General features: G+C 43.3%; 3 protein-coding genes across 4 annotated transcripts; 1 reads left to right on the forward strand and 2 right to left on the reverse strand.

The window, feature by feature from the left end:
- On the reverse strand, positions 1-6,118 carry LOC127771174 (auxin response factor 11). Of its 2 annotated transcripts, none has more exons than XM_052297014.1 (15): positions 5,844-6,118; positions 4,979-5,197; positions 4,757-4,869; positions 4,509-4,607; positions 4,372-4,428; positions 4,032-4,187; positions 3,863-3,944; positions 3,660-3,750; positions 3,060-3,224; positions 2,860-2,979; positions 2,481-2,556; positions 2,259-2,394; positions 806-2,184; positions 513-703; positions 1-415 (listed from the first exon to the last, which is right to left on the reverse strand). In XM_052297014.1, the coding sequence occupies exons 2-15, from the start codon at positions 5,067-5,069 to the stop codon at positions 307-309; spliced, it is 2,865 nt and encodes a 954-aa protein (XP_052152974.1). In that variant the 5' UTR covers positions 5,070-5,197; positions 5,844-6,118; the 3' UTR covers positions 1-306. The 2 variants fall into 2 exon arrangements, with proteins under 2 accessions (XP_052152974.1, XP_052152973.1); XM_052297013.1 differs by having other exon boundaries at positions 3,860-3,944; positions 5,844-6,117.
- Positions 6,119-19,759: 13,641 nt separating this feature from the next.
- LOC127771347 (agmatine coumaroyltransferase-2-like) lies at positions 19,760-21,290 on the forward strand. The gene has a single exon (XM_052297238.1). The coding sequence runs from the start codon at positions 19,822-19,824 to the stop codon at positions 21,160-21,162; it is 1,341 nt and encodes a 446-aa protein (XP_052153198.1). The 5' UTR covers positions 19,760-19,821; the 3' UTR covers positions 21,163-21,290.
- Positions 21,291-23,372: 2,082 nt separating this feature from the next.
- On the reverse strand, positions 23,373-24,835 carry LOC127771346 (agmatine hydroxycinnamoyltransferase 1). The gene has a single exon (XM_052297237.1). It carries the CDS (start codon positions 24,750-24,752, stop codon positions 23,403-23,405), a length of 1,350 nt encoding a protein of 449 aa, XP_052153197.1. The 5' UTR covers positions 24,753-24,835; the 3' UTR covers positions 23,373-23,402.
- Between the last annotated feature and the right edge of the window lie 1,915 nt (positions 24,836-26,750).

The following is a 26,750-nucleotide window of genomic DNA, read 5'->3' on the forward strand; positions in this document are numbered from 1 at the left end:
TAAGGAACCAAATAAGTTTCTGATTCGACATAGCTCGCAACATACAGTGGAAGTTGGAAATGCATCAAAGCATGAGTAATCACTGCACACTATTTTCCACAGCTTGGGCTTTCCTACCTGGTCTTCTTGCAAAAGATGAGCCTTTTTTTTTCCTGTAAGTCTCTACCACAAACACTACTGTCAAGTGTCAACAAATCAGCTTAACATTCAGTAATGCAACGCATTCAGAGAACTACAGCTTCTCGGATGTGCATTTCTCTTGTGGCCTTCATGTCGATATAGAGCTTCATCCAGAAAATGGTACTACTAAGCTGCTTGAATACAGTCGTTCAAAACATGCATGCCATTCTCGCTCATCTGTTGTACTTCTGAAGGTGACAAAATCCGGATGCACCGGACACAGTTGATGAATTCCCTGTAGAAGCAAAAGCACATAGGTATGAGTGTCAATTAATATGCTGACCAGGAGTAGAAAGAACAGGAGACACCAATTCGAAGACATGTCTACTTACTCCCATGGATCATCTCCGACAAGAAGAACATCATTTTCGTAGTCGACATATACAAGCTTCCACTCTGAACTGCCAGGATGCTCCAATTTCCCCTGGAGACCAAACATGCAAGCGATGGCAGATCTCAACTCATGGTAATTTCTAAACCCTGTAACATCGATAGATCTTCCAACTGATCCTTGCTTTTGAACCTATGTATTACAAAAAAAAACATAATAGATAGTTGTTAAGTTATATTTACTATCAAGAGCATTTGACAAATGGTAACATATAAACAGTCAAGTAGTATAAACCTTTGTATATGTCCGCACTGGTGGTTTCATCGGCTTCGCACTTCGGTCAAGGCTGTACTCGGTTGCATCCATACTGCAAGCTGATGTTCCCATGGAATTGGTATGAATCTCTGGCAAAGACAAGATTTGGGATTCTTTTAAACGTGGCAACTTTGAGTACATCCCTGCATCAAAGCCCCCAGTAGACATTGGTTGAGAGCATGAAGTGGTGTTTATGCTTCTGTGTGTAGATTCCATGTGAAGTCCACTTAAGTTTGCACTCTGACTTGCACTCTCTTCAGAAAAACTCATCTGTACAAACGAGTTGGACGTGCTTGGCAAATTGCTTCCATCATGCTGGAGTTGGACCTCCAAATTTTGCATGTCAGGTGAAAGAAAGGTTAGTGAATTCAGATCTGGGCTGGAGATGAATTCTTGTATGGAATTAGGAAGGCAATCAGAAAGACATGAAGCCTGAAAAGTCTCCATAGTATCAGCAATCATTGAGGGAGGTATATCTGCAGAAGAACTGAAAATGTTCTCTGACACACCGGCTGGTTGAATTACATTGGAGTCTTGGTAGTAGGAAGGCTGAGTCATCCAATCAAGACCATCAATGAACTGTGAAAAACACCCTTGGTTTGGAAACGAATTGACAGACTTTCCTCCATCAGGTGATTTTGATGATTCTACCTTTGGTGGCGACAGCACTCCCTTTTGTTCAACCTGATGGCCATGCGGCTGTCCAACAAAATTACCTTGAGTAAGTGCACCTGATGAATCTTCAATATTTCCACAGTTTACTTGTTCATCACAACCAACCAGTTTCGATTCTAAACCAACCTGCTGATTGTCACAGATCCAAGAAGGGGCTGAAGAAAGGTCAGATTTCTCTGAAACGGTTTTGTGAGGCAAGCCCTTCTTACTCCTACGAGTCTTGCCTCTAGGCTCACCCTTACTGTTTTGCTCCGAAGTACTTCGACTTGTGTATGAATCTGTGTTTCTTGGATCTCTTGATGTAGCATTCAACTTTGACTCAGAAATCGAATCAATGACAGGCTGGACTTCAGAGCCTTCAAGATCACCATTCTGCATATTTGCCATATGGAACTGGTGCTGGGCATCATCTGAAGGCAGGCTTTCTTGCTTTGTCAAACAAGCTGAAGTGCTAACTGTTAGAGGAGGGATATAATTCTGCTTCACATTTTGGATAATACTAGAATATGAGGACTGGTGAAAACTAAGGGGACTCCCAAGGGTTTGACCAGATTGGTTGAGAAGCATGATAGCCAATTCTGATCCAACAGCTGGAATGTGCTGCAAACTGCCATAGGGATTACCCTGAGCCCTTGGAAATGATGACATATTTGCTGATCCAATTTCCATCCCAGGCACTGAAACTGCAAAAGGGTAAGGCATGTTTCAGCATATTGCACGACCATAAATATTTGTATAGCATATGTCAGAGACATACCTCCATAACCAGGAAGACATTGCCGCTTTGAATTCAAGGTCGACGAAGGGAACACAAGAGTGTTTTCTGGAGTTTCAATATCCCATATGCTCACACGCTCAGGTCTTTCTCCATACCCATGTTCATCCCATTCGACCTAGTAGCAAGAAGTATATAAATATCAAATACACCATGATAGGCAGAATTCTGAGTTTTCCTTAAGCTTTTGCATGAAAAAGGCACCTGTAAGTTGCGCCATTTAGAATTGGGCCATCTCATGGGGTCGTAGTCACTTATTCCCACAACTGTACCTGTGTATCTGTAAAACAAGACAATTTTGTTTACAATATGGAATATGTTTTCTAGCTGTACTTAATCAACAAAACGCTAAACTCAACATAGAACGCAAGTATGCCCATGCAACGACATTTGATGTAGTCATTATTTTTCCAATGTGAATCATGAAAATTCACAGTTGAATTATTTATACTTTTAAAGCAGCATAATCCATTACACGGTTGTACACCAAGGTCTAGTTTGTGGACATAAATAAATAGCATAAAGATAAAATCTGAAACAGAAAACAAAAGCTATGTAAAATGAGAACAAAAAGTGGACAAACCTGCGCTTGCTTGACTCCTCTGTCTCAAACATCATCGCAAATCTCATTCCAACTGATGGTTGCATATATGTTGCCTTGTTGTACCTTGCTACAGGAATTACAAATGGCGAAGGACTTGTCCTATGGAGATTCCATGAATGACCAAATGCTCACCAGGAAAAAAAAAAAGCATATGTAAAAGGGTAAGTAAATTTCTATACCTAGGATTGTAGTAGATAGTAAATGAACTACCACTTGATGCGGCATGAGCTGCAGCAGCAAGAACGCCAATGTGCATGCTATCAGTAGATAGAACAGAAGATGACAACATTGTTTGTTGTCGCGTGGCTCGCCTAACACCCAAAAGAAGTTGTGACTTCTCATCCCTGCAATCAGGAACTTCTGTCAAAAATGGCATTTCATCCTCACATATTTGTGAAGAAAATATTATACTATTACATACAAGCTGTTGTCAGTCCGAGTGAGTAAAAAGTGCGGTGTCCTATAACAGTCATATTCACATTAGAACTGACAAGAAATAGAAAAGTTATTGTTGTTGAGATTTTAATATTCTAGAAAGTTGAATATGTATATATTGGTTAAGGTTAAGTAGATAGCCGCTGTAGGAAAATCTAATACTAGTAATGGACATTCTTTCGAAAGAGCAAATAACATAAGCAGTTCTTGTGGTATTTCAATGCATGAATTGTTGCATAGGGTTTAGTATCAAAAGGCTTAACAATCTCAGATTCAATTTTCTGATAGCACACACAGGTTAAGTAACAAACAGACTTTGCATGTATTTATAGAACTTATTTCACCTTATAAATAAGACAGAGTCCCCTGCTTTTAGACGCTTTGCCCCAACAAAGAGACTCCATCCAGTTGTTAGAAGATGTCGTTTTGGCTGTCCTGCAAGGGACAAGAAAAGAAGAAACTTTTAGGAGACAGTGGCCCAAGAAGCATATATTTATGTATCAATGAACAAGACAAATAAAATCCGAATATTGTTTGACCCTACCACGATAAATGTGACGGAATGTCCACATGTTATCATGCAAATCTCGAACAATAAGCTCCTGGTTAGGAGGTTGCATTGAGTAATCCTGTCGGTACAGAACTTAAACCCATGAGCTGAAGCATTTTTTTACAGAAAAACTATGCGGCAAACAAAATGTAGATAAAGGCTATACCAGTTGTGGGAACAACTTCTCTGCAGCCCTTCGTGGCACCGAGAAACCACCATGTGTACTCGTATCACTTGCGGTTAAATTCTTGCAGAAATATTCAGTGGGGTGCTTGCTTTTGGTATAAGCACCAAGAGTTGGAATAGGGAATACATCCGTTTCCTACAATAGACGGCACAAATAAATATTAATTTAGAATCCATCTTTTATTCCTTGCACACTGAATTTTTGTTTCTGTAATCACATTTTATGCATTTCAATAACAATTGGTGTTTACATTTTAATAGAACCAAATAAAGTAGTACAGAACTCAGTACACAATGTAACAGAGAAACATCATACTTACAGAGTTTACTGGCTGAAGGGTCATCTGTGCATAAACTTCATCAGTGTCCTTGTCGGCCTGTGCAAAACAAACAATCAAGCACAGGCAAAACACATTTGGCCACAAATATGTTTGGAATTGAATTTGCTTGAACTCACATGCAAGGTGATGTTGTGAACTTGACACAGCAACTGAGATGGCAGGTTTGGGTAGTTCGGAATGCGGGAATTTGGAATCTTTCTAGTTGTCGCTGCAACCTGCAAGGGCATCATCCCTTCAACATTGATCATTCCAATAGCAATCCCAAAGTATTATTGAGCATCAATCTGACCAAATTGTTGTCTATGGTTGCAGCATTTCAAAACGAGATTAGCTGCAATTTGTGAAAAAAGACAGTAAGATTGACCTGTTCACTGTGCCCCTGAGGGAAGTAGTACACGAGGCTCCCCCGCTGCGGCAAGCACACAAGCGGCCCGGCACAAGCGTGCCAGAGCTCCGAGTTGATCACCTTCTTGGCACCTGAAGAAGGAACGGACGCTACTCGCATCATGCCAAAAATTGCAACAAATTTGTGCGCAATTATGCATCAACAAGCAGCAGAATCTGACTGAAAGTCTGAAACACTCACCCTGTGTTTCTCCCATGAGCTGCATTTCGTCGAGCAGCGCTGCGGCATTTCTCAGAACACCCGTCTTGGCCTTCTCCTGCGAGGACGCCATATGTCTCCAAGAAACCCAAGAACAGCTGCAATCTGAATGCCAAGATTCTGATAAAACCTCAATTCCAGAGTACTAAGCCAAGCGAGCAGCTTAGCCACACTTCACCATCGACCAAATGTCACAAATGGCTGCATACCATTGCAACAGAGGCAGAGGATATCATTTCATACGGTGTGCAGTGTGAGCAGCAGTCAAAGTGGAGAGCCAAAATAAAATAGGAATTCGTGGAGAAGGGAGGTTCAAAATGCATTGGCTAGCTATAGCTTGGGTGTTGGGTCCCCATGGCGGCCAAAACCACCTCCCTTTCCCAAGAAAGCAGGCGGCTTTTGTGTTTTACGCCACACAGCTCATGTCTCTAGGATTAGTAGCAGTAGAAAGCTACGCGGAGAGTAGTAGCACTAGTACTAGTAAATGTCACCACGAATATATCAGCTACGTGCTCGACGAAATGCCACTTGGCAATCATCCTCTGCCGTGAAGCTTGTAAATGCAAACACAGCTCCAGGCGAATGCCTACGAACAAGGGAACAGGAACGCCACCCCTCTAGTAGCACTAGTACCAGCCCTCCTTCCCCCAGGTGAGGCATTTTCACAAGAAGCGAAGACCATCACTCACCCATGCACATGAATGTGTGATCGTAGTCTCAAGAACATCGGCAATGCCGGAGGGAACACCCAAGATCACCGGATTAGAACAACCAAAAACTTAAAATGGGTAATGCTAAGAAGAAGCAAGTAGCTGAGAGACAAGCCAAGAGCACAGAGCCCACTCACCTCCTGAGAGAGGAGAAGACGCCGCAATGGCACCCCACGAATGTCTCCAGTGGCACCCGCCCAAACCCGAAGTATAAAAAAGAAGCAGCGAGTGTGGCAAAACGCGCAACGCCAGCAAAGGCAAAGCGGTGAAGAGAGAGAGATGGGCAGGCGAGCTCGTGCTACAGCTAGGCCCGGACGCACGCGAGGAGGAAGAAGAAGAGGTTGTGGAGTGGAGTAGACGGGTGTAGGAGTAGTAGTAGGATGGGGGCAGTAGATGGCAATGATACGGAGGAGGGTGGTCGTGCTCCCCTCTTCCCCTTTGCGCCTTTTGCCTTCTCTCTCTTGGTCTTGGCTTCCCAGCCTCTCTCCTGCTGCTGCTGCTGCTGCTCCAGTGTGTGATGCTGCTGACCGCGGATGCTTTGCGCGAAAGATGCCGACCTTTCGAGGGGGGAAGCCATGATTCCTCATTTGCGCAGGCTCGCTCGCTGCGTGTCGTCCCTCGCTACCCGCTGTAGCTTTTCCTTGCGTCGTCGTCGTCAGTCGATCGCCTCTCTCTCTCTCTCAATGCACGACACTATCCCCATTTGCTCGCTTCTCTTTTCCATGGTGATCCCCCACTTGTCAGCGCAGGCGTACGTACTGTCCTCGTGTCCAGCCAAACGCGACGCGCCGAGCCGTGCCACATCTCTGTCCCTCCCTCCACCATGCGACGCACGCCACATTTTCTCGGTCTCGTTTTCTCACGCACGCGGCCACGTCTACAACACTAGCAAAAACGTGAGCACAATATAACAGCTACTACTCCAACCGGTAGATCGACGGATGGAAGGCATGGCGTATTTGGCCTCGAAAGGTTAAAAAAAAATGGTACGCCAATAATGAGATTCCCGCGAGCGGTTTGCTTTTCGCTGTTGACGATAAAAAGTCACTTTTTCCCCCTCTTCTTACCACCGCCAGGGATCAACATGAGGAATCATGCAAATCATCGCTGTGGCGTCCGATGACCTACTGCTGCTGCGGCTAGTAGCCTGCTACTACGATCGATCGAGTGAAGTGTGTTGTAGCTCACCACGAATCATTTCGTTTTCCTCACGCTTTTGCACCAGTTGGGACAAAAGGTTCGTTTTGTTTTACAAATTTGCGAAAAGGCATGCGTTTACATGCGTCTATGCCACGCCGTCACAAAAAGCGCGCGATTAGTACGATTACAAAAAGAAGTCATGCGACGACTTTCATATTGTGAGCTGAAAATCCACTAACCTTTGCATTGTATCCAAAAGCAGTTTTTTTGGGACAGAACTCACATCGTGCACAGTTGCATACTCCATCAGTATAGTGTACTGTGCAATTGTGCAGCGTGTATACCTTAGGACATTCACAATGTGCCACTAGTATTTGCGGAGCCTCGCGCGCCACCTAAATCAGAAACAATGTTTAGCTACATGTGCCACAGTGCAAGTTACTACTTGTGGGTCCCACCAGTACCAGCTTTTACCACTTTTTTTCTCTCCCCTCTCTCCTGTCTTCTTTCCCCACCGCATTCACCGCACTGAGCAGCCAAGCGACGACGGCATCGACCGGAGGGGCGGCGGGGCTTGGCGCTCGCCGGCGCACCACCCTCCTCCTCCCCCCTCCCCCCCCTCCCCCCCAAGAAAAAAGACGAGCGCCGGCGCGCGGAAGTGGCGGAGGAGCTTGGCGGCGGCCCGACTCCCCCGGTTGATCTAGGACAGCATCGGGCGGCGGGGCAGTCAAGCGGCGGCCCGAGCTCCTTCCGCACGAGCTGCGCGGCACTGGGCGCGTGCAGCAGTTGAGAGGACGGCGCGGCAAGAGCGACGGAGGGAATCGGCGCAGGAGCCGGGGAAGGCGAGGTTGGTGGCGCAAATCTGGCGGCGGGGGTCAATGAGGTCCACGGCGTGGACTCAGCGCGGGAGCGAGGACAAATCGACCTCGGTCGCTACGGTGGAGGAGGTGGTGCTGGGTCTTTCTCTCCTCTCTGGTGGATGACGATGGTGGCACTGCCGAGCTCGCCATATCCACCTCTTCAGACAGGGGCGGCATTGAGCTCGCTAGATCCATCCTCGGACGGCGGCGACGACGATGGTTCCTTCCTCCTTTCTCCCAATCTTTGTCTCTCACTGCAGGCCGTTGACACCGCCCCGTCGAGCGCGAGCGATGACTACGACGGCGGCACTAGCCTCCTCTTCTCCTCCCCCGCTCTCCCCTCCTCCTCCGAGCCATCGGCTACCTCGCCCCTCTCCCCTCTCTCTCCTCAAGCCCTAGTGTGGGTCCCGCCTTGAGACGAGGAACGAGTAGCTAAAGTTAGCTATGCGAACCTAATAAAGCTACACAATTTAAGGATGTGGCAAGGAATATTCTTTTTTAGTAGAGGCTGAATATCATATAAGTCCACTATGAATGGCCTTACTCTTAGAGTTGCTCCTCCTGCTGGCTGAAAACAATCTCGATTCAATGGTCACGCTTACGAGGCAGCAGGAATCTTGTGCTGAGCTAGTACTGATTCAGCTGGGGCTGAGCAGAGCAGATGTCATACAAGACGTAGCCGAAAAGACCAGGACGCGGCTACACACCCGCACACACGCTTCGGTCTTGGGTCGCGTCGATGGATGGATCGCTCGCCGCGCGGCGCATGGAATCCGATTCCGATCCATATCTCGTCGTCTCGGGCAGGAAGCTCGAGCTCTCGCTCCACACATGCACACACGTAGTACTACACAGACGCACTCAGGTGGTGTTTAGATCCAGGGACTTAACTTTAGTCCCTATATTTAGACACTAATTTAGAGTATTAAATATAGACTGCTTATAAAACTAATTATATAAATGAAAGCTAATTCACGAGACAAATTTTTTAAGCCTAATTAATCCATAATTAGAGAATGTTTACTGTAGCATCACATAGGCTAATTATGGATTAATTAGACTCAATAGATTCATCTCACGAATTAGTCCAAGATTATGGATGGGTTTTATTAATAGTCTATGTTTAATATTTATAATTAATTTCCAAACATCCGATGTGATAGGGACTTAAAAGTTTTAGTCCCATCTAAACAGGGTCTCAGTCTCAGCGAGGCCCATCACATCACATAACAACACAAAAACACACGCGTCGTCGTCTTGTGCATCACCATGGCGTCGAACGACGGATTCGACCGATCGATCAACGATAGATGTGCCAAAAGAAGACGCCTTCCATGTAGGAGTACAGCCTCATGTACTGGCTGGAGCATGTACGTACGTACGGAGCCTGCTTGACCGAGCAGTACAGAGAGACAGGTTTTCCAAGCAAGCTTGACCACACGCCACAAAACGACTGCACCGAATGCATTTGGGCGTTGTATTTTTGCATGCATCGGCAACCACACACAACCACAAGCGAACAGGTGCAGCTATGCAGTGCAGGCGTGAAACTTTTTTTCGTACCAGTCCAAGTGTACAGTACACGTACTTTTCTCTGTATACTGTAGTACTCCGATGTGCGTACGGCCGGGCACTGTTTCGGCTGCAGTCGTTTGTGGCCGTCGGATGGTGGATCCAACGGCTCGCCGTCGCCGTCGGGATGCGAGGATTTTCGGTCGGGCATGAGACTGTCGTGCCGTGTCTCAGCCTGCGAGACGACGACGACGAAGAGAACGGTGACTGCAACTTGAGAGGGTGGGGCCGGGTTGGCGGGAGCAGCGGGAGACAGAATCCCGGGAATGTTGCGGTGGGCGGGGCCCACGCCACGCCACTCGGGAGACAGGACGTGTCACATGACGTCACCGTCAGAGGGGATCAAAAGCAGCAGCTACGAGAGGTACGAGCTCCCCCTTGTAATCATGGTACAACCGCGCAGGCCTTTTCACCACCACGCCTCGCTATTCGCATGCGAATTGCCGCTGCGTGCCACACCACCCGACCACAACACTTCTGCCTCTCACATCGGCAGAAATGTACTGTACTGTGCCGGTTCAAACCAATCCAACCGATCGATAATCAACAAAATGTTTTGCTTGTGTCTTGACCAGCGTTTATGATTTGGACATACCCTTTCGTTTCGGGTACTGGCGGAATTCAAAATTTCATGATTCGGTGAAAAACCGATAGATTCCGACTAAATTTCATAAACCAAAATTTGAATACAAATTCTCTAAGTTTACTGACAAGTTATCGAAAACCGGTCGGTTTTGGTGAAATTCCAATCGAAATCATCAAAATTTCGATCAGTAATCTGTAATTTGGACCAACTACTAACTGGCCCTATGTAGGTGTTTTCCTTTTTTTAGTTCTTTATTGTTTTCTTTCCTGTGTAAGTTTTAGTAAATACACACAATACATTATTTTTTCCCGAATATTTATATCCCAATAGATTCTATGAATATCATAGTATTTAAAGATTTTATTTTTTTTCTTTTTTATCAATTCAAATTTGAATTTGGATGAAACTCCTCGAAATCTCAGACAGTTTCTACTTTCGACCCTCGTCGGAATATCGAAATTTCGCGAAATCCGACCGGATTTCGTGAGAATCGTAAACCCTGGTCTTGACCAGTGACACCAAGATAAAACCCAGAGTATTTCTCTCCCTTTTTTCTGATATTCGAGCAAAATAGCTACTAGTACTAGTACCAAACAACACAGGCTATCCCCAACCTTACCTTAAAAAAAAAAGTTGCGGGAGCACAGTAATACACCGCTCCAAAATACAGTGCTCCTACTAGTATGTTGCCGGATGTACCGAGCGGATTTTTAGAAGCACACAATGCGAGATGTCCTCTCACCTCTCAAGCTGCAAATGCGGAACGTATAACGTGGGGGTATGGTGCTCCATGTTGATACGTACAGGCGTACAGTCACACAGTCTGGTACTGTTCATAGCATGCGTTTCTGTGGAGTGAATGCTGGGTACAGTGGCGGCGCGGCGCGTGCGTGTTTGATGGTGAGCCAAAGCCTTTTCCTTCCCGTGTTCCATCCGTACACCCCCTTCGTCAAAAGCCAAAGCCATGGATCGGTCGGTTTCTGCATGCCACGATACACTTTGCTCAAACTGCCTCAAATTGCGGCCTACGACCTCAGCTAAGCTATAGCCTACGCGTGCAACAGTAGCAGCATCAGTGCACGCAGTGTAGGAGTATATATCCCTCCCTTCTGCCACTCGCTTTTGCTTTGCTGCTACTCCTCCAATACATTGCACTCTATCGTGCGAGCTCACAACCAAAAAAACAAGAAGAAATGTGCTCACAATTGCTCTGCAGTCTGCACTGGACTACTACTACATATGAAAATGTTACTTTTGCGGAAAGAAGATTTTCTTTCACGATTACACATTTCGTCCGTCCTCTCCTCGAACAAAGCGGAAAGAAATTCACATGAGCAGCTCGCAAGCGAATCACGATGCGATGCTGTGCACAAGAAAAGCAAAAGAACTGTACGACGAATACGTGTACATACTCCGTACTACTAGTATGAAGTATATCTCCCACCCGGATGGATATATCATGGAGAACCGGGGAAAAAACAAAGGATATAACACTGGCAGTTTCATGGCGAGGAAAGCATGTTGTACCATGCACTAATGATGAGGTTTAGGGGTGGCCAAGCCCTGAGCTCCAACCATTTTGTCACGCAGAAAAGACGTGCCACGGAATAAACAAAACACAAGCCGTATTTAATCCTTGGAATCTTGCACATGATTAGACGGCGGCAGCCTTGCATGCCGCTTGTGATAGGAGTATACTAGATTTGATTTGACAGCAGCCGATGAGCCGACGGTTATTATACGACCTGGAATGACCGGGTAGAAAGAAGCGGAACGCTCAAAACCCCTGTGGTGGTGGAATCCATCCAAAGGGCAAGTGAAAAGTGATGAGAAAGCGGCCGGCCGGGCGGTGAGAGGCTGAGGCGAGGGAAGAAAAGAGCCCCGGCTTTTTTGACCACGTCGCCATGGGAGGACGGCGCGTGCTACGGCTGTCGCCACATGCACGCGGCGCGGCTCGGGTCGGGGCGAGGCGAAGCGGACGGACACGGGACGTCTCGTGCTGGGGCTGGCTGGGGGTCTCGTAGTCCGCGCGGAATAGATGGCGGGGAGGAGGGGAGAGTGGTGGTGGAGTGGTGGACGGTGAGGATGGGCTGGGAGGGGGCGCTGAGGCCGAGGAGCACGCGGCCGTGTACGGTACGGGTAAAGGGGGAGAGGCCCCCGCGCCGCGCCCGCGCGACTGGGTGAAGGTGATCATTCGTTCGGATGCAATGGATGGATGGGGCGAGCGGGCGGGCGGGGCGTCTGCACGGTCCTCGCGCGCGGATGTGACGCGTGCTTTTCGCTCGGGGCCTCGCCTCGCCTGCCCGACCTATGGTTTCTCGTGAGCCCATGACTCTCTGGTTGACTGCCCAGGCATACGAGCGCTGCGACTGTATTGCTGTACGCATGTACCGTATACTACCTCTGTTTTCGAACAGGCTCAGTATCTGAAAGCTTAGAGCAAGTTTAATAATATAGTCACCTGCTAGCTCCAAATCATTTATAGTCAATATAATAGTCAATTTATACAATAGTTATCTATAAAAATATACTACACTAATAATACCTGGTCCCACATGTCATACACATGTTGCGTCTTAGAGTCCGTGCTGCAGCTGTCTATAGTCTGCTATTGTACCTGCTCTTATTTGAAATTCCTGACTTCACACGAGAAACTGACTTCCCACTATGATCGCCACTTTCACCTTGTGGCACTAGCTGCACTACTACTGTGTATAACACATTTGTACTAGAATGCGTCTTCACATTTAGTATTGGGTTATTTTTTATAGGACGGGAATTGATCTAATAATACTATTAACTAGTAACGTATTACAAACTTAAAAATTGATTTATCTGAACATTTTAAGAAAGTTTTATACACAAAGTCCGCACAAAAACACACCATTTAGCTTTTTGAAAATATCTCTACTGGAAACAAGAAAGTAGCTCAACTGAATAGCTGATTCGAACTTGGTCCAAGTTAGAATAGTGTTATACTATTACTCCTATTATAAAATATAATGCATAATCTAAAGATTAAGAAACAATTATTATGAACTCATTGTTTGAACTCACATGGCTTTACTAGTAGTTTTATAACGGAAGAGTGACACTGTGACTGCGCATGGCAAAAGGCATTGAGGAACAAATAATAGATTAGTGATTTACTGGGCCTCAATTGTTGGGCCTGTTTAGCGGCTTGATCCAAGTTGGGCCATGTGGGCCTTGCAGGCATATTGCACAGTCACCCTTCGAAATTCGATGGAGCACTTATGTTACTTGTGTACGTAGTACAGTATAGTATCTCTCGTTCAAGTATTATTGTCTTAGGCCCTTTTTGTTTAGGCTTATAAATCAACTTATAAGCCGAAAAGTCTAAGTCTAAACAAACAAATAGCTTATTTGTTTGGTTTTTTTGAAACCATAAGCCACTCTAACACTATTAAGCCAAAAGCTAGGTTGGAGAAGCTTTTTTTGGCTTATGTGAGATTGATGTATGACTCCACCACTAAACTTAGGACATTAAATCCACCAGCTATTAAATCATATAAGCCAATAAGCTGACTTAAAAGTCTAAGCCAATAAGTCTAAGCCTAAACAAAGAGGGCCTTAGTTAAATCCCACTAGCAGCCTCATCGTTTTCTCTCACATGTTACTATCAGGGAGACCTACAGAATATAAATCACGGATCATATCGACGAGCATGTCTATCTGTTCAACTGTTTAAGTTCAAACGTCCAAATCCGGACATGTTAACCGAAATCACAAGTCCAAACATTCAACCGGCGATTTTTCGCTCGTCAGCATGTTAACTGTAGCGTGAGTTCGTCACGTCGCCTTGTCTGCTTACTCAGGCCAACAACCCCGCTGATCTGGAATATCCGTGGCAGTTGCGACTCACCAAACTTTGTTGAAGACTTCACCAAATCATCACGCGCAGGCGCAGCACGAAACCGTGCAGGCAACACATTCTACGCGCCGCGCGCAATCTTCATCACCTGTTAGTCGCTCTCACCTGTAATTATTTTGGAAGACTCAACTACCACGGCTTAGCACTACTGAATGTCTCAATTGACCAATCATGCAAACTGAAGCCTAGAGAAAGAAACTGAAAACTCAGTTTCCTCCTTCTGCTGATGATCTGTTATGCTTTGACTATGCTATATATTGCTATGGACAATGGATCAATGCACCTACCACGGTAATCTGTTTCCGTTTACGTAGGTTGATTTGCCCTTACTTCTGAACGTAATTCTTGTGAGCAATTCTGAACTGCCCGACTACATGGAACCCAACAATGTATGAATGGCAAAACCAAGCTAGAAATTTGACTTCTTACAAGGAAGCAAGAAGTTTGACTAAGGAATGGTTGGTGTAGAGCGATTTGACTATAAGAAAAGTACACACTTCACTACCTTGTCCAAACATATATGTCCTCGAAAAAAAAATAGTAACTAAGAATTTGGTTTAAAAACAAAACTCAAACTCCCTCCAATCCACATGATAAGAAACTTTGATTTTTTTAGTTTGACCAAGTTTATAGAAACATATAGTAATATTTATAGCACTAAATTAGTTTCACTAAATCTAACATTAAATATATTCCAATAATTTTATTGAAAATGTTTTTTTTATAAATTTGATCAAACTTCTTAAAATTTGACTAAAAAAATCAAAGCAAATCATAATATGAAACGAATTGAGTAGTAACTAAGAACATGGACATGCATAAAATGGATAATTGCGTCAAAAATTCCTGCAATATTTTTTTTATCGATCCATTCCTTGTCTATTATCTATTATTAAGCTTGAAAACATGGTACTGAGGTGTAGAAATTTCATATTAACCAGAGAAAAAGAGAGAAAGATTTACATGGTTAGATCATGATGGGTCAGATTGTGACAGTGGAGATTGATTGATAATTGTTGTATATATACAAAGTATAATTGTATACTGATAATTAGAAATAGAAGCTAGTATTATATATAACATACAATTGTACTTTTTAGATATGTTGAATACGTAAATTCTGCCTATAAGATGGTAGTCTAAAAAATATAAAGTATATGGGCGGTCATATCTATTATATTATTAAAACAGCCTTAAAAGAAGGCACCACGTTCGCTGTGGAGGCTAAAAATTCCCACATTAATCGGAGAAAAGGAGAAAAATATTAATCGTTAGATCATAGTATATCTAGATTTTAGCGCCTCAGATCTAATAGATAAATAAATCAGAGTTGTACAGCTAATGGAAATCTTTCCACGGAAGCTTAAAGAAACATACTAGAAATAGGAATCGGAGTAAAAAGAAGAAACGTACTTAGGAATCAGAGTAAAAAAAGAGTTCGAGATCAATACGACTAAATAAACGGCCTGTACATATATGTGAAACTAACCAATCTGAAAAGGAAAAGTTTATTTCTAACCGGGATATTTAAATTCGTTTTGTCTATATGAAGTATTTGAACTTTTTCTCATATTAAAATTAATGTATTGATCCACAGCTTGCGTTCCTTAAAAACGAATTCATGTCCATGTAAAAATTAGAACAATACTGCCTCCTTAATTAATACGGAGAAAAAGAAAAGAAGAGTCCAAGTAGAAATACAATATAAAAATAACTGAAATTCGGAATTAAAAATATGCAATATTGAAAGAGCAGTCTAGATAGGAACCTAATACATGATTAATTAAAATTCGGAATAAAAATAAAATAAATTTTGAAAATAGAAAGAGTAAAAAATAAGAGTTCGAGCAGAAATACAATTTAAAAATAATTGAAATTCGGAATTAAAAATAAAGAATATTGAAAGAAGAGTCCGTACAAGAATCCAATACAAGATTAATTAAAATTCGGAATAAAAAATTGAAATTAAAAAAAAGAAAAGAAAATAAGAGTTCAAGTAGGAATATAATTTAACATCAACTTAAATTCAGAATTTAAATATAAGCATTATTTCATGACTACATATAAGAATCCAATAGTAGATTAATTAAAATTTGAAATAAAAAATAATATAAAATCCAAAATTAGGAAAATTAAAAATAGAGTTAAAGTAGGAATATAGTTTTGAAACAACCGAAATTGAAAATAAAAAATAAAAATATCAAAAGAACACAATTCAAAAAATAAAATAAATTCTAAAATTAGAAAAATAAAAATAAGATTTCAACTGGGAATACAATTTATAAATAACTAAAATTACTGATAAAAAAACTATTAAAAGAAAAGACCATCTAAAACAAATGACAAGATTATTTAAGTAACAGGCCTCTAGAGGAGCAGAGTGGTGGCGGTTGATGAGACATCTAAAACTATTAATAAAACACCAAATAGAATCCTAATGATGATTAAAAGGAAAGACGACGGGCAGGTCGTGAAGCAATCGGTTCAAGGCGGTTGGCGATGACTTCAAGAAAGTAAAAAAAAATAAACCCCAATGATAATCATATTTGATTTTTAAAATCTTAATTACAATAAAAATGAGAGGCGGCGGGAGGGTCGTATAGGAGTACAATGGTAGACCCGCCGATGGTTGGTGGGTCTTTTAGAAAGTAAAAAAATGAATTCCAACGATAGTAATGTTAGATTTTTATAGTCCCAATTACAATAAAGAGTATGCGGCAGACGGGTTGTAGAGGAGTATGGTGGTAGCGTTTGACAGGATTTCTAAAAATTATAAAAAAAAACATGAAACCCAACGAGACAATAAACTCTAAAAACTATAAGGTTAAATTTTTAAAGGTTCAGGCTTCAAAAAGTAAAAATAAAAAACCTCAATGATAATCATGTTTGATTTTTAAATCTCAATGACAATAAATAAGAGTGGCAGCGGGTGAGCCGTATAGGAGTACAGTGACAAAGTCGCTGACGTTTTGACGGAACTTCTAGAAAGTAAAAAAATGAACCTAAACGATAATTATGTTCGATTTTAAAAATAGCAACGACAATAAAAAGAAGATGCAGTGGACGGTTGTAGAGGAGTATAATGGCAGCTTTTGACGGGACTTGTAGAAATTATAAAAAAGAAGCCTAACATGACAATAAACTTTATAGTTTTTAGATCCAATTTTTAAAAGCTCCAAGGAGAATGAATAGAAACATTGGTAGATCGAGTAAGCTAATAAAGAATAATATGATAGAAGTAAGGGGTAGCAACTGGTGTGACTTTTAAAAACTATAGCATTAGAAACACAAGAATGATAAGGTATATAGTGGACGGTTGTAGAGGAGTATAATGGTAATGTTTGACGGGACTTATAGAAATTATAAAAATGAAGCCTAACAGGACGATAAACTCTATAGTTTAGATCCAATTTTTAAAGGTTCCAAGGAGAATAAATAGAAACAGTGGTAGATCAAGCAAGCTAATAAAGAATAATATGATAGAAGTAAGGGGTAGTAACTGGTGTGACTTTTAAAAACTATAAAATTAGAAACACGAGGATGATAAGGTTTGGTTTTTCAAAATCTTAAGACATCGAAATAACTATTTAATAAATTTTAAGTAAAATCATATTAAAAATATATAATTTTATATGGGTGCTAGCCGTGCAATTGCGCGGGCCACCCAGTTAGTTATTATAAATAAGGTCTCTAAACTCTTAAAAAACATTTTCAAATCCCCAAACTTGTTGTAGTGTCATTCCCGTCCAAAATTGTCATGACACCTTTAGGATTCTACGTATCACTGACGTAGCATGTCACACCATTGAAAGTCGATAAGATTTGTATATCAATGATTGTATAAGAGTTGTATATCAATCCAGTTAACCATTGAAAGCGTAGCCCCATGCGAAACTACACATAAAAATCCACTAGTTATATTATTATTGAGAGATGTCCTCATCTTCACTCTTGTGTGGACTAAAAACCACCACATTAATTTAAGATACATAAAAGAAAATTACACCATTAGATCGTAGTGGGTCCAAACTATATCAGTACTTCCGGAATCAATCATATGCAATATAAAACTGTATCTGTAAAAACAAAAGCTAGAAGTTCTTATCAAATCTACTTGGAGACGTAGCGAAAATTCACTATTAGCACAATAATTTAGACATTTACTGTCTCATATGCTCGCCCATGCTTAGACCGGCCGGTCAATTTTCCACGTCTCGCTTAGCTGTCTTTGTTAAAGGCCTATGGATAATGATATTTGAAAGTTTACTTCAAATTCGCCGTCACTGTTTTAAAATCACCACCTATTCCATGGAGACTATATATGGCCCTTTTGAAGAAACTTAAGATCATGAGAAATATTTGGTTGTTAGTCAGCTTTTGAGAATCTAGTGAATCTGAATTTTTAGTTTATTTTATAGATTCTCTAACTATAACTTCTTATAATCTAAATAAAAAAAACTAGACTATTTGAGGGAGTTTTTGATTCTAAGATATGATGGAGTTGTCAGAAGCTCCCTCAAATAGGCTCTTAGCAATTGTATAACTAGTGGATTTTTCATATCTAATTAGGACTGTATCTAATTTTGAACACTGTAATCTTTTAGATACAGAGTGAGTACAACTAGATTTATGAAAATTAGAAGCTAACAGTTGTATATCATATCTAATTTTACCTTTTAGCTCTGTGATTTTGCACGGAAAAATGCTAATTCCAATAACTTCACTAATATTTTGTAGTATATATAAGTAGTGTAGTGACCCATGCAGATTACACGACTAACGTCATTACACAATTTTCTCATATGCATAATAGAAAATATACTTCCACAATTTATTGTCAAAAAAACAATATTGAAAGTATAATCTTGAGCTCTGGCTCAACTTGGTCAAAAGTATACGCATGATATTCCGACTAACATCTTACTCCCTTTGTCCCAAAATATAAAAGATTTTGAAGGGATGTGATATTTTCTAATACTATGAAATGTCACATTTCTCCAAAATCCCTTATATTAGGGACGGATTGAATAACTTTTTATGTCTATAAAGGAAATATGGTGAACCTTTACTATTGCCTTAACGTCTGATATTTATTTCATTTCTTCCCTCCATCTTTTATCTTTAAGTGGTGTTTAGATTAGGGACTAAACTTTAGTCTATGTCACATCAGATGTTTAGACACTAATTAGAAGTATTAAACACAAATTAATAATAAAACTAATTGCATAAATGAGATCTAATTCGCGAGACAAATTTTTTAAAGCCTAATTAATCTATAATTAGCACATGTTTACTGTAGCAACATATAGGCTAATTATGGATTAATTAGGCTCAATAGATTCGTCTCGTGAATTAGTCCAGAGTTATGGAATGAGTTTTTATCATTAGTCTATGTTTAATACTTCTAATTAGTGTCCAAACGTCTGATATGACATGGACTAAAATCCAAGCAAGGCCTTAGTCTCCTTTTATTTCTCCGTCTTTTATTTTATTGTAGTAGTTTCTCAGTCAGTGACATTCTTCTACCTTCTAACGAAGTCACGGTATTTGTGATAGTATATAACCCATTTTAAACAAGAAATTATTCCTTGTTATCATTTATCAATACTTCTTTATTAGCAAGATCACGTAGGTATAGGTTTGATGAACCGAGAACACCAACCAAGTAAGAACACATGCGCATATAATTAACACATTTTTCTTTTGCGATCGCTTAAAAAATTGTAAGAAGGCTCCAACGGTCAACAAAGAAAAATCACATGCATATCCAAAACTAGTACGGAGTACTTTTTTTAACTAGGCCACTAATTATGCTGTATTGCTGTTCAGCTTCAGCCTCGCAAAGTTCACCGACCTCTTGCGAAGATTTACACGTGCATTAAGCTTCCAGGCTCCAGCAACAGTGCCCTAATTTCCTGAACACCGCTATATATATATGAGGCTGAACACCATCCAGGAAATGCACACACGATTGTACACTTCGCCGGACACGTACCACGTCGGCCTAATTAAGCAGTCCAAGAACGTATATACTCACCACTTCACCAGCACATTTGATTCTGCACATGAAGATCACCGTGCACTCATCCAAGGCCGTCAAGCCGGCATACGGCCCCGGCGAGTTCCCCACCACCACCGGCGACGTCGTCCCGCTCACAGTGTTCGACAAGGCGAACTTTGACACGTACATCTCGGTGATATACGCCTACCGCCCACCGGCTCCGGCCAACGCCGCCCTCGAGGCGGGGCTCGCCAAGGCGCTGATCGAGTACCGCGAGTGGGCAGGGCGCCTCGGCGTGGACGGCGACGGCAACCGCGCCATCCTGCTCAACGACGGGGGCGCGCGGTTCGTCGAGGCGACGGCCGACGTGACGCTGGACAGCGTGATGCCGCTGAAGCCGACGGCGGAGGTGCTGAGCCTGCACCCGAGCGGCGACGACGCGGTGGAGCTGATGCTCATCCAGGTCACGCGGTTCGCGTGCGGCTCCCTCGTCGTGGGCTTCACCACGCAGCACATCGTGGCAGACGGCCGCGCCACCAACAACTTCTTCCTCGCGTGGAGCCAGGCCACCCGCGGCGCCGCCTTCCACCCTGTCCCCGTGCACGACCGCGTCTCCTTCTTCGCGCCGCGCGACACTCCCAAGGTCGAGTTCGAGCACCGTGGCGTGGAGTTCAAGCCGTACGACGACGACGAGGATGTCCATGCGTCCGGCGGCGGCGGCGACGACGACGAGGTGGTGATAAACAAGGTGCACTTGAGCCGGGAATTCATCTCGAAGCTCAAGTCGCAGGCGTCGGCTGGCGCGCACCGGCCGTACAGCACGCTGCAGTGCGTGGTGGCGCACCTGTGGCGATGCATGACGAAGGCACGCGGGCTCGACGGGCGCGAGTCCACCAGCGTGTGCATCGCCGTCGACGGGCGCGCGCGGATGAGCCCGCCGGTGCCGGACGGCTACACGGGCAATGTCGTGCTCTGGGCGCGGCCAACCGCGACGGCCGGTGAGCTGGTGACCAGGCCGCTGAAGCACGCCGTGGAGCTCATCAGCCGGGAGGTGATCCGGATCAACGACGGCTACTTCAAGTCGTTCATCGACTTCGCCAACTCCGGCGCGGTGGAGGAGGAGCGGCTGGTGGCGTCGGCCGACGCGGCGGAGATGGTGCTGAGCCCGAACATCGAGGTGGACAGCTGGCTGCGGATCCCGTTCTACGACCTCGACTTCGGCGGCGGGCGGCCATTCTTCTTCATGCCCAGCTACCTGCCGGTGGAAGGTTTGCTCATCCTGCTGCCGTCTTTCTTCGGCGACGGGAGCGTTGACGCGTACGTGCCACTCTTCAGCCGCGACATGGACGTCTTCAAGAACTGCTGCTACTCATTCGACAAAGACCAAACTACTAGCCTTGCATGAACTATATTATTGAAAAACAAGACATGCAGTTAATGCTAGATCACTTGATTGAGACTAGTTAGCTAATTAGTATTTGTTTGATGTTGTTGATTCAATTATTATGAATTGAATTAATTACGCGAGATGTTCTGCCGATGAAAGTTGAATCGAATAAATAAAGTTATCTGTAAAAAAAAACTTGAAATATTGTAGTACTACTACGATCGATCGGTAGCTTTCGAGCGGTTCATTTTATCTGAAGGAAAGGAAAACCAAAGTAAAAAATTGCGCCGTTGTGGGCTTGTGGGTCTAAAGGAGGATGGATTCTAATCTCTACGTGCAACCGTTTCTTACATACCACCTAAATAATTATAAAAAAAATTACAAGATAGGTTAATATGTAATATATTATTTCACAAACATGCAAATTCAAATTTGACTTATACAATGTAACAAAAACAAAAAATTAAATTCTAACTAGTATATAGATATTTACAGTCAAATTTGTTATTTTTGTCACAATTTATAGAAGTCGAATTTGAACTTGCATGCTTGTGAAGTGATATATTAAAAATTAACCTATTATGTTAATTTTTTTAAAAAAATTCATAACTATTTAGATGACATGCAAGAAACGGGTATACGCTTTTTGGGTTTAAAACAGTTTTTCGGGTCTAAAGCTGTGTATAATGTTAGCCTTTGACCTTTATCTTGCAGTATTGCTTGTTGGGCTGGGACTTGGGGGCTGGGGCTGAGATGTCTGCTCTTGGATATGCTGTACGCCAGTACGTGTGCTCATGCTACTTTGGCGTACTCGTTTCCTGATAAGCCGAGGTGAACGTGCCGCGACCAAACAATTCTCTATTGTGAACTCATTCTTTTATCCAAACTTCTCCATTTTAATGACTCTCAAGGCCCTTCTGGCCAATAACAAACTCAATCCTCTTAATAGACTTATCACGACAGGGATTGGTACAAACGAGTAGATAGCCACCTAGATCGAACACTACTGTGATACTATCAGATGGATATTTTTTTTTTCTCTTGAGAACTTATTTGGTTAATCCCTCCCACAAACAAATTGAGGGAGACTTGGAGGGGAACTATTCATTCCTCTCTGTTCCCCTCCAATCCCTTCCCCTTGGGATCTACCGAACAAAACTACATGTCGTTTAAAAAAACCATTGAAAAATTTGAATTTGAAAAAAAAAATAAAGAATATAGATCAATATGTGATATAGCATTTCATAAACATAGAAGTTTAAATTCGATTTATACTTCAGAAATAGAAATAATAAATTTGACTGCGAATTACAAGTTTTATATAAAGTCAAAATTTGTTACTCCCTGCGTCCCAAAATATAAACATTTTTAGAATAATGTCAAGTCAAAGATTTTTAACTTTGACTATTCATAGCAATAAAATAAAAAAAAGGTCAATGATGTAAAACCGATCTTATTATATTTATCAATAAACAAACTATCATAATATACGACTTTTATTATTTGAAACATCCTACTTTTATAGATATTGTTAGTCTATGTAGCATCTTGAAGACTGGGCCAGAGTCTAAAAATGCTTATATTTTGGGACGGATGGAGTATATTTGTTTCTACTTGCATAAGTTAAATTTAAACATTGCATGTTTCTACAACGATATACCACATATTGATTTCCCACTGATAACGAGTACGGCAGTAGGCCCAAACAATTCAATTGTAGTAGTTGTTGACTCATACATATAGTTCCAGTAACTGCGAAAGCTGTGAAAAATACAACAATGTACTACTTGAAAGTACAGTTTTAATATTGCCCATACATAATCCTTTATATAGAGGCTGATCGGTAGTGATTGTTGTCGCACCCACTGCAGTTGCGGCAGCTCCAAAAGCTACTGCCGCTGGCAGCCATTTTCAATGGCCACAGCCGCTACCGCTGCGACAGCCAACAGAAGCGAACAAGGACGTTTAGGTGGATAGACACTAAGATGAAATGGACTCGCTAATATACCTAATGTACCCACCACAAATATGAAGAAAAGCTATTTCCATGTAACAAAGTGATCAAAACCTTCTAAACCCACGCTGGATTTTACGGCTTATAATTTTTTTAGTTCTTATTTTTTAAAACCTTTTATGATTTTTTAAGCGACATGAAAAAACAAGATGACATCCCCTAGAGAAATGAATAGACGTTTTGAAAGACACAATAAAAAAGATGGGACACTTCGTGCAGTCAACGACCAAGACCACCAGCAGAATTAGCTGAGTTCAGGGAGTACATAGCAGCAGTTCTTGAAGGTGTCCATGTCGTGGCTGAAGAGTGGCACGTAGGCGTCGACGCTGCCGTCGCCGGAGAAAGATGGCAGGAGGATGAGAAGACCCTCCACCGGCAGGTAGCTAGGCGTGAACAGGAATGGCTGGCCGCTGCCGAAGTCAAGCTCGTAGAACGGGATCCGCAGCCAGCTGTCCACCTCGATGTTCGGGCTCAGCACCATCTCCGCCGCGTCGGCCGATGACACCAGCCGCTCCGCCTCCACCGCGCCGGAGTTGGCGAAGTCGACGAACGACTTGAAGTAGCCGTCGTTGATCCGTGCCACCGCCCGGTTGATGAGACCCATCGCGTGCTGCAGCGGCATGGTCACGAGCTCCCGCGCGGTGGCGGTCGGCCGTGCCCAGAGCACGACGTTGCCCGTGTAGCCATCCGGCACCGGCGGGCTTATCCGCGCGCGCCCGTCCACGGCGATGGACACGCTCGTGGCCACGCTCCCCTCGAGCCCGCGAGCCATCGTTATGCAGCGCCACAGGTGCGCCACCACGCACTGCAGGGTGCTGTACGAACGCTGGCCGCCACCGGCCGACGCGAGCGCCTTGAGCTTGGAGATGAACTCCCTACTGAAGTGCACCTTGTGTGTTACCACCACCTCGCCGTCGTGGCCGTGTCCATGGCCGTCGTCGTTGTTCTCGTTTCTGTCGAGCTTTTCGCAAGTCTGAAACTCCACGCCGCGGTGCTCGTAGTCCACCCGTGGCGGGTCGCGCGGCGTGAAGAAGGAGGCGCGGTCGTGCACCGGGACGGGGTGGATGGCGACGCCGCGGGTGGCCTGGCTCCACGCGAGGAAGAAGTTGCTGGTGGCGCGGCCGTCGGACACCATGTGGTGCGCGGTGAAGCCCACGGCGAGGGACCCGCACGCGAACCGCGTGACCTGGACCATCATCACCTCCGCCTCGGCGCCGTCGTCGTCGGCGCTCGGGTGGAGGCTCGTCACCCGAGGCGTCGGCTCCAGCGGCACGACGCTGTCCAGCGTCACGTCGGCCGTCGCCTCGACGAACCGCGCGCCCGCGTCGTTGAGCAGGATGGCGCGGTCGCCGTCGCCATCCACGCCGAGGCGGCCCGCCCACTCGCGGTACTCGGCCAGCGCCTTGGCGAGGCCCGCCTCGAGGACGGAGTTGGCCGGAGCCGGCGGGCGGAAGGCGTATATGACGGAGACGTACGTGTCAAAGTTCGCCCTGTCGAACACACTGAGCGGCACAACGTCGGCGGTGCTCGGAGCGGCCACGGCGTCGCCGTACACCGGCTTCACGGCCTTGGATGAATGCACCGTGATCTTCATAGCCGATCGGTAGATCAATCGATCCGTATGGTTAAAATGCAAAGTAATTTAAGCTAGCAAGATTTTTGAAGTGTGTATATGTGTTCTTGAACTACTGAGGCGGGTGCGTGCGTACGTAGTAATTCCGATAAAAAAGGTAGCAGATGTGTATTGGGTGGTGTGGCACAATGAGCTAGTCGTAGCGAATGCTTTATATAGAGGAGAGAGGGCCGGGACGGATGTGCATACGAGATAGCTAGGCATGTGGGTACACGAAAGATCTGATCCCCACAACCACAATTTGTACAATTGTACTGTCAACGTCCATAACTCCATACTGTAATCGCAGCGTTAGAATTTTCGTCTTCTAAGAGAGAAAAATCGATCCAACTAATGTGCTGTTGATGGCGGCTGCAGGATTTTGCCGCTATGTAAATCACAAGAAAAGTTCACGCATTTTGTAGTACAAGGACTAGGGTTTTCTCGTACGTGTACTTTGAATGAATTAAATAATACGGGAATTTATTAATTGTGGAGCATTACCCTCACTCTAGACTCTCAAGTCTCAACAGATACCGGTCTTAGTGAGGTGAAAGCTGCCTTAATTAGAATAGGTACAATAAACCTACGTCAGTGAGCTATAGTGATTATTACATCAGATATTTGTATACGCACCTTTCAACTCTCAACTCTCAAGGCAGACAGCAGTGAGCCTTCCTTCTCCGGTTCTCCTAGGTGTGAACTCCTACCAACCAATCGTAGATGGTCCAAAACTGGGAATGGGAAAAAAAAAAGAGAAGATATTAGGAGATAGCTTCTCCCAGTTGTGAACGCTGTTATATGTCTTCCTATCGACCAATCAATCATAGAATCAAAAATCGAGAATAGAAAATTAAACGATGTCAGTAGATAGCACGCAGAAATACGTACACATGCAGCCAATAAGCGGCAAACATGCTGACGTGGAGCCACTGGTTATCGTTACTATATTAGCTTTGATCTTATGTGACTTTACAAAGGGCTTCTTTTATCTCTTTGGTTTGCATACATTGATCTTTCATCCTAACTAGGGTTTGGTCCGGCTGAACGAAATCTATGCCGTTCATTCGTGATTCGACGATCCCACAGCTGAGAAAGGGCCGCCAAGTTGGACACGTGGACGGTTAGATGGACTCTACCGTGAGATCGAACGGATAATGTTGGAGGGAACCGGTATGTAATTAACAAAAACACAGGGTATTTTTTTTTTGCAAAAATCGCTGATGTGACACTCCTAATCTTCAAGCGATCCCTCGGCTTTTAAGTAAACCTATATTATTACATGCATGCACACTAGACATAGAACTACCCGTCTCATATTATAGCTACTTCTACATTTAATTTTTTCTCGTAATATAACTACTTTTTAATTAATTACTTGCTTTTTTCATTTCAACTATCTCTCATTTGGTTTCATCGTATATTTTTTTATGTCAACCAATCACAACCATTTTTCACCTGGGATGGAGGTAGTATATATATGATTTCTTCTACCAAAATTCTTGGGCAATTAATTCAAGTGAATACCCATAAATCACATGGGATCCATGTCGTTGATTAACTACTGCATTATCTGGCTTTCTGTAAAAGCTGGGCAGCTGGCCTTTTCTTAAAAAAAAAAAAAACCTGCATGATCTATCCCCAGCCTATGACATCCCAAAATATAAAGGTGTCCAAAGTCAAACTATATACAATTTTCCCTATTAATATATACCACATTAAAGAAGTAATTATGAAAATATATTTCATGATAGATCTAATGATGTTCATTTGATTGTAAATATTAGTATTGTTTAGGATAGTTTGACTTAGTGCTACATATAGAATCCTCGATACTTTGGGATGAAGGAGTAGTAGTAAAAATCTTACATTATCTAAAATAGTAGTTAAAAGCTATGAACGTTAAATTTTTTTAAACTAAGAGCACCTTATATTTTTGGAGGAAGAAAGAACTACCCAGCTAAATAATGACAATGGTGG

The sequence above is a fragment of the Oryza glaberrima genome, chromosome 4 (genome assembly GCF_000147395.1).
Source record: "Oryza glaberrima chromosome 4, OglaRS2, whole genome shotgun sequence".
Classification (NCBI taxonomy): Eukaryota; Viridiplantae; Streptophyta; class Magnoliopsida; order Poales; family Poaceae; genus Oryza; species Oryza glaberrima.